At 34.4% G+C, this 9047-nt stretch overlaps 1 protein-coding gene across 1 annotated transcript; it reads left to right on the top strand.

The window, feature by feature from the left end:
- The first annotated feature begins 1152 nt into the window (after positions 1-1152).
- LOC115957714 (DEAD-box ATP-dependent RNA helicase 8-like) lies at positions 1153-9047 on the top strand. Its single transcript, XM_031076026.1, has 10 exons — positions 1153-2320; positions 4260-4320; positions 5563-5797; positions 6031-6269; positions 6840-7091; positions 7181-7361; positions 7927-8015; positions 8090-8163; positions 8261-8375; positions 8722-9047. The coding sequence occupies exons 1-9, from the start codon at positions 1971-1973 to the stop codon at positions 8337-8339; spliced, it is 1560 nt and encodes a 519-aa protein (XP_030931886.1). The 5' UTR covers positions 1153-1970; the 3' UTR covers positions 8340-8375; positions 8722-9047.

Below are 9047 nucleotides of genomic sequence, written 5' to 3'. Positions count from 1 at the left end.
ATACAATTTTTTCAAAATATAACACATTAGATTATCAATTTTATACTATATTTAATTAAAATATCTTTCTTTTTTCTTAATTTTATACTATAACACATTAGTGTTTGTGTAAATTTACATGGTTACAAAATTATATATTGACTAAAAGTAAGAACACTCTAAACACTTAAAAAAAAAAAAAAAAAGAAACCAACTTGGTTCTTAAGTAATCAAAAAAAAGAAACCAACTTGGTTATTAAGTAATCAAGTTCGTAGTCAAGAAAAAAAAAGTTGTAGTCAAGAACTTTTTTTTTTTTTTGGGAAAAACAATAACACTTTTTTTCTTCAGTTTTTTAACAAATTTTAATTTATAATTGGTCCAAACTATATAAGCAAGAATAGAAATAAGAATAACACCTTCTACGTTTGACATTTCAATTCAGTCATTTTTCGTTTTTTTAAAAGAAAATTTCTAGTAATTTAACTTTTGATTTTTTCCAATGTAGTCATTGCATCCACCTCCATCCCATCCACATCTTAAATTGGACAAAAATATATCGTTTTGAAAAGTGAAAAATACTAAAATTAATGATAACATTGGACAAAACTAAACAAAATAGACTAAATTAAAAAAATATATATTAAACTTAAAAAAAAAACACAATATAAAATGACTGAATTAAAAACCGACCCCAATTATTACCTAATGCTATTATTGATGCTCTCCCTTTTGATGGGGCAAATTTGTTGGATGGATTTTGTTGTTAAGCGCTTTGATCTCGTTCAAGTGGATGTGCTCACACACCACTGAGCAAGAGATTCATGCCTTAATTCAAGAATCTTCTTATACCTTTTCCTTAGACACAAATCGATCACGTATTCATAAAAACCAACCAGTAAGTTGATGCACCGATAAAACGGGCTAAATCTAAACTCTATACTCGTAACTTTTATTATCCACCAGCTTTGGGGGAAAACTTACTCGCTCGTGATAAGGCAGTAAGTAATAGACTTATTTCTATTTTTATATAATCCAATATATTTTGACAAAATTAGGAAGAGAAAGATATATTTAATTTTTAAAAAAAAAGAAAAGAAAAGAAGAAGGGCCGAGAGAATCGGTAGGTTTAAGAATATAACCAAAAAAATGGGGCCAAAAGGCGAATAGAGAAAATTAGAAAGAAACAATATTGTTGGTCTGTGAGAGTATGACGCCCTAGGCTCCCTTTTGGTTTTACTCACTTGCTGTGGACGCTAATCATCATCATCAAAACTTCTTCTTCTTCATCTTCGTCTTCTCTGTTTTCTCTGCTCTTCTCTTTACTATTTCCTCAACTTCTTCATCAATCTTCAAAATTCAAAATCAAATTCCTTTTTTTTCTTTTTCTCTCTTTCTCACTCTCCCATATAAATAAAGCCACATCCTCTCTTTTTTCTTTCTTTCTTTTCTTTTCTTTTTTTTCTTTTTTTCGATCTGGATCTCTTCAAATTCAGCCCACGGTTTTGCCCCAAATTTACGCTCCAACCCAGCCCCAAATCACTCATGGTTTTGCTATAAACCGTAATTTTTCTGCTTCGTATTTGAATCTCTACCATTTCCGAACAGTTTCGGATCTTTCTCTGTATTTGCGATCCCGCCACCGAGAAAACCCTAGCCTTCTGAATCTCATATCAGACTTCGAATCTTGCCTCCAGCGCAGTCTCTTTACCCTCATTTTCGCTTCTTATTTGCGATCCTGCCATTTTGGAACCCTAGAAACTTTGTGTAATTAGGTTTTTATTTTAGAGAATTTCTAGCACAAAAAGAGTTTTCAAAACGCTCTCGGTTTTGTTCTAATTTGCGATCCTTACCACCAGGAAACCCTAGCTCTTTTAGTTTCTTTTTTTGTTTTTAGTTTTTGGTTTTTTGGAGCAAACAAACCCTAGATTTTTCGACCCGATATTTTTGTTTGGGGACGATTTTTTGGGGTCTGGAACTTTGAATCGGTGAAATGAACAACAACAATAGAGGGAGGTATCCGCCAGGGATGGGCGGCATGGGCCGAGGCGGCGGCATGAACGCAAACCCGCCGTTCCAGTCGAGGAATCCGCAGCAACAGTACGTGCAGAGGAGCATGCTGCAGAACCAGCAGTATCAGCATCACCAACAACAACAACAACAACACCATCATCATCAACAGCAACAGCACCACCAGCAACAGCAACAGCACCACCAGCAGCAACAACAGCAACAACAACAACAACAACAGCAGCATTGGCTTAGGAGAGGCCAATTGGGCGGTGTAGATTCGAGTGTCGATGAGGTTGAGAAGACCGTGCAGTCCGAGGCCGTTGACTCGAGGTGCGTATGTTTCTTTTGAATGATGTAAATAGCTGTGTTTGTGTGTTTGGATGATGAGAATGTTGATGGAAATAGTGGAACTATAAGAGTAGAAATGAAACCTTTGCGATTTTAGTTGAAATGTCGGAATTAAGAAAATGATAGTGGAAATGGTCATTTCCGGGCAAAAATGAAGGAAATTATGGTGCTGGATGTGTATACTTGAGTTGTTCTATTGGCTGAGGAATATTGTTTTACTATGAGTTTGTTATTGTGGTGGTGGATTGGATTATCTGTAGTGTCATTTGAATGCAAAATTGAGGCCTTTGTTATGGGCGAGGCTTTCACTACTTTGATAAACTTCTAGACATCTAGAGACAAATATGGGATAGGTATATAATTTGAGACAAAACAGACATGTTGATACACCAATAAAACCAAGAAATTTTAGTTAATCAATATATATATATAAGTAAATAAATTATCGAAAGATAAGTAACTTCTGATAAAAGGTGTAAATTATGTCTAAATAACACTACTAAGTAAGAAGCGGTTAGTTTCACTGAGAGAGAGAGAGAGAGAGAGAGAAATGGGTTTCTTGCCACATGTGTATCAGATATGGATGCTAATTTGAAGAACATGGTCGTGCTTGCTAGCTCCTAGTCTAATCACCTTGTGTATGTTATAAATCTGTTTTTGATAAATATGTATAATGGTTTTTTATTTTGTAGTAGGATCCTCTTATGTATTGAGTGGGTTTTTGGCTGGAGTTGACATGTCAGAAACTTAGATATTGTAAAGGAGCTATTATCCCTGCTTGGAAGTGCTCTGCCTCAAGAACCATATCATATGATTGGTTGATTAATGTTTTAAGAGGGACAATTTAAAATTTTTTTTTTTTGTAATGAAAACCCATTACTAGCTCCCTTCTGTCATGGAGCTAATACAACTGGTGTTTTGTCCTGGCTGAATGTGTTATACTGTAATTTGTGCCAACTCTTGGTAGTATTATATGGATTATGCAACATGTGAAGGAACCCTACAATAGATCTAATTGAGTGACTAGCTTAGGGCCTGGGAGTTTAGAAGAAAATTAGGTCAACAGCCAAAGCGGACTAGGACCTGGTGCAACTTGTGCTTGGGCCATCCAAATCTAGGAAGAAGTGTCCCTGAAACAATTTTTGTTTTCTGCTATTTTGTATGTATTTATCTGGTATTTATAAAGACTATAAATTTTATTTATATTGAAGAGGACTCTTACAAAGTCTCATTTTGCGTGACACAGTAGCCCATTTTGATAAAGATATGATTTTATTTGTAAATATGAATCCACTCCTTGTGTGAGTAATTTTTCTTGTAAATTTTGTCCTTCAGTGTTAGTTTATAGTATGACTGAAGTATTGTGCAACCAGGTTCATCATTGCTTTTTTGTTCGAGAAGACTTAATTGGTGTCTTGTTACTTGTAGAGGATAAGGCATTTGTTCTTTTTTTGATAAGTATAAATGCTTTATTGAAGAAAAAGCAAACAATTTATGTTCACGATGATGAACACAAAGGGTCTTAAAAAATTACACAGAAAAGCTACTAGAATCATGAAACTCTAAACAGAGGTACAATGAGTAAAGCCCCAAACTCGAGACCACTCAAAACAGGTTGCGAATCAATAATGAGCATCTTTTGCATAAAAAAATATTTCCCAAGGTGTTTTATATCGAGCATCTTTCACATTGCCCTTGATTTTACAAAAAGCTGATGCACAAGTGCTTTTAATTTTTATATTGGAATTTTTGTATTGGGGCTAAGTAGTGAACATAAAAGATTTGCTTTTTATTCCATATGTTATTATTTCTGTTGATGTTCAGTTGTTTGCCGAATCCTCTCTGTTTTGTTTTCTGCAAATTGTATATCTTACAGCATATAGTTTACATTAATGATAATCCTATTTTTCCCCCTCTCTAGTTCACAAGATTGGAAGGCAAGGCTAAAGATACCACCACCTGATACACGCTTCAGAACCGAGGTATGATTGTGCATGTGTTTGTTATTAATTGTTATCAAGCATTAAACAGTTATGTACTTAGAGAACTTTGGATGCTTGAATTCAATGCATTGTATTCTTATTAGTTTCTTACTCTTGTTCTGCTCCCATTTACTTGGGTTGATTGTGGTATTTATGCATGGATACATGGTTGTGGAAATTAATTTTTAAAAGGATCCATGTAATTTAGATTACAGGATGGAAATTTGTTTCAGTTTACTTTGGCACACTACTTTATCTATGGACTGCATAAAACACCCTGCCAAGTTTATACATCACTTCAACAAGTCTCTTTACTGTATGTTTTTCCATATCTTGGATAAGTTTCCCTGTCAGTGAAGTTGCTTGACAGTTGACAGAGAATATGCATGTATCAGCATGCGTATATGCATTACCTTCAATGGTTGGAAGGCCTTCTACATTTTTATGATCGAACTATTTGTTTGGTCCAAAACTTCTGAATTTATTTTCAACATTTTTCTTTAGGACAGAAACATAGGTTTGTTATTATTATTATGTATTTTGAAAATTTTTGATGTTATTGTGGTTAATTATTAATAGTAGACATTGGACTTTAGTGTGATGGCAAGTGCCCTCCACCCACGTGGTATGTTAGGAGTCAAGTTTGGGAATCAGCCTTTGGGGTTAAGGCTGCCTGCCAACCACCTCTTTTAGGCCCCACAGAAGCCAGAGCCCTTGTCTGCTGGGAACAGAATTTTATAAAATTAATTTGCAACCTTAAAGGTGTACATGGATGTTAACCTGTTTTGCGTCTGCTTGAATAGGAAAGGTTTTTACCCTGCTGTTTGTGTGAAAGATAGTTTCATTCTTGTGTCATTCATGTAAACACAAAAAAGGAATGATCACGTACTAATTTTATTGGTTTTTGGGTTTGAATAATTTGATTTCTGTACATGATTAAAAGTTATTAAACACCTGCTAAAATTATTGTTTCCAAAGTTCAAATAACTTCATTAAACATTCCTTCTGTGTGTTGAATATTGTGCCAGAAGTTGATCTTGTCACATGGTTTGCTGGCACTGAACAACATATGCTATGCACTAATAATAAGCCTTTTTTTCTTTGTTGAAGTTATTGGATCTGGTAATTCTTATTTTTTGTATTTAGCAAAAAGGGATAATGAATGGTACTGTTTATTGGTTGACCATGTAGATTATAATCTTCAAATTAGCCTGATAAGTTCATATTAATCTTTTCCATCAGGATGTGACTGCAACTAAGGGAAATGAATTTGAGGATTACTTTCTGAAGCGTGAGTTGCTTATGGGAATATACGAGAAGGGGTTCGAAAGACCATCTCCTATTCAGGAAGAAAGTATTCCAATTGCTTTAACTGGGAGTGATATTCTTGCTAGAGCAAAAAATGGAACTGGGAAGACGGCTGCGTTTTGCATTCCTGCATTGGAAAAGATTGATCAAGATAACAATGTTATTCAAGGTTTGATCACCAGTATCTGAATACATCTACTTGCAAAGCATTTTGTAGTGTTGGTCAAATGACAATGGCTATCATGGTTATTTAAGACAAGAATGTGGAACCTTTGATGCATGATTGAGATTGCTATTGTCATCTTCATCGCACAGCTTGAGCTATTACAGATTTTTAATTTATTTTGATGGTTGAATTGTCTTCATTTTGTGTATTTACTTGAAATGTTATTTTTCATGCAGTTGTTATTCTTGTTCCAACTCGAGAGTTAGCTCTTCAAACATCACAAGTGTGTAAAGAGCTTGGCAAGCATTTGAAAATCCAAGTTATGGTTACTACAGGTGGTACTAGTTTAAAGGATGACATCATGCGTTTATATCAACCAGTTCATTTACTTGTCGGAACACCAGGAAGAATCTTAGATCTTGCAAAAAAAGGTGTTTGCATTTTGAAGGACTGTTCTATGCTTGTTATGGATGAGGTAAATACTTGATGTTTCAGCTTTGTTGGCAATAGTTTTTTTATTTACTGTTCATTTTCTGTCTAAAAAAATGCATGTGATGGTTTTCTCAAGCTTATTTCATCCTTATTTTATTTTATTTTCTTTTATACTTTTTCTATAATTGTATTCAATGTATCTGAACATATATAAATGTGCAGCACGTTTTTGTCAAGTTGATAGGTGAAGTAGCAGTTTTGCATATTCAAAATATCCAAACATTTATAAGTGTTACAGTTTTGAATATTTCAAATGGCTCAGATTCTACCAGCTACTTTGGAGATAAAATGCTTTAATTCCTACTTGATGTAGCTTCTTTATGGTGAACATTTACACATATGATTGTGAAGTGAATTTTATTTTATTTTGATCCCTGATTATGTACAGTTCCTCCTGGCCTCTTTAGTTGTTTGTTCTAGTTCAAATCTGACTTGTGGAATAAAATTATGACATTGGTGGTATTCTTATTTGATTATTCTTTTACATGCAATTTGGTTGGTTTAAACGTCATGAACTGCAAGCTTCTAAAGATGTATTCATTAATGTCTCTAGGCTGATAAGCTTTTGTCCCCGGAATTTCAACCTTCAGTAGAGCAGCTGATTCGATTTTTGCCTACAAGTCGTCAAATTTTGATGTTTTCAGCAACATTTCCTGTTACAGTCAAGGACTTTAAAGACAGATATCTTCAAAAACCTTATGTAATTAACCTTATGGATGAGCTTACTCTAAAGGGTATCACACAATTTTATGCTTTCGTTGAAGAAAGACAGAAAGTCCACTGCCTAAACACACTGTTCTCCAAGGTTTGTTTCATATGAACTATTTATGCGTGCATACTTTGTTTCCTTCTATATATGAATATGATATAATAATGGATTTTTTTTTCTCCCAGCTGCAAATAAACCAATCAATCATCTTCTGCAATTCAGTGAATCGGGTTGAACTGTTGGCCAAGAAAATTACAGAGCTTGGCTATTCTTGTTTTTATATTCATGCAAAGATGCTGCAAGACCATCGTAACAGAGTGTTTCATGATTTCCGCAATGGTGCATGCAGGAATCTTGTTTGTACTGGTATGATATTTTAATCATTCAGTCATGTGGCTTACCATTTCCCTCCATTCCCTATTTTTCTGTTAATTGTTCCAACCAACATGATTTTTTCTCTTTGTTTCATAACTTTCAAAGTATTTTCGCTTCCATGTTTGTTTTTAGATTGATGAGAAGCCTATATTTGTACTGATTGGACCTGTGTATACTTAAGTTCTTTTCAGATCTAGTCTCATCTTATTGAACCTTGGTTTTTAGAGAGATGGAATAGACTTGGTGTCAGTTGTGATATGCAGCAGTTGGTTCTCCCCCTGCATTATTCTTTTTTTTGGGTTGAAAAGGGTTTTTCTTTTTGGGGGGGGTGGGGGTGATGATTTCATTTAAGTGGTGAATATGCTGGAAGGTAAAATGACATTTGGGTTGTCAGCAGTTAGATTTAATATGACCCATCCTAAATATCATATATTGGCTGAATTTGCAACAAATTTGATTCTTTACTTTTTCTTATATATTGTTTGCCATTTTTTTTGTACTTCAATTATTTAGTGTTTCTTCTAATATATATGTTTTTGGTGGGGTGAAATGGCAGATCTATTTACAAGGGGAATAGATATTCAAGCGGTCAATGTTGTTATTAACTTTGATTTTCCAAAGAACTCAGAAACATATCTGCACAGGGTATGTAGAATATAGTTTTCTCATGTAGTTTTATCCAGTTGCGTGTTCTATGCTTACTGACATCTTATATGCAGGTTGGTCGATCTGGAAGGTTTGGGCACCTTGGTTTAGCTGTGAATTTGATCACATATGAGGACCGCTTTAACTTGTATGTCTGTTTTATGTTATTATATTTATGTTTACCGGAAGTTATTTATTGGTGGTTGCAGGATTTATTTATTTCCATATATATTCTTCCCATATAGGTACAGGATTGAGCAAGAACTTGGGACCGAGATAAAGCAAATTCCACCACATATTGATCAGGCAATTTATTGCCGATAGTTGTTGGTAGATATCTTGCTCTAGTGGTCAATGATGGTGAGTGAAGCATACGTCTTACTGATGTATATCCTAATTGTCAATTTTAGCTCTGTCTCAGAAATTTTGATCAAGCTTGCTTATATCTTTTATTCTATATTTGTTACTGAATGATAGTCTGACACTTTCTCTTCATTATTATCTCCTCGGCTTTCCTCAACTGAAAATAATGGTTATAATGGAACGTCAACATAAGCTTTTTCCTAGTTACTTGGCATTTTTTTTTGTGAGCTTTTTGCTTGATGCTAGATTGGCCTGCCAAATTAGGTTTCTTGGAGGGCTATGATTTAGACTGTTTTACTGATTGTTAATTGGAAATTAATAATGTATTTTCTTTTCTCTTCAGATGCTGTCCTGTCATGAAGGTATCTTCAGTATAGAGGACGCATTCAAGGGAAGTTATGTATTGTGGGTAAAAGTCTCGGTTGATGTGGAAGGCGTTTCCTTGGATTGCTTTTATTAGTTTCTGGATTTGCATTTCCCTGAGACTTAACAGGATATGGAGTTTTAGATTGGCTTATAAATCCCGGGTAGATCCTGGGTCCAGTTCAGAGTTGACTTAGATTTTATTAACAGATTGGTATCATGCTATTTACTCTTATTCTAGTTTAATTGCTGTTGAACCGTTGAAGGGTGTACCTTGCGGAAGAAATCCATGACTTTTTTTTTTCC

This window comes from Quercus lobata, chromosome 8, assembly GCF_001633185.2.
Source record: "Quercus lobata isolate SW786 chromosome 8, ValleyOak3.0 Primary Assembly, whole genome shotgun sequence".
Taxonomy (NCBI): domain Eukaryota; kingdom Viridiplantae; phylum Streptophyta; class Magnoliopsida; order Fagales; family Fagaceae; genus Quercus; species Quercus lobata.
This window is presented reverse-complemented; position numbering and strand designations above follow the sequence as displayed.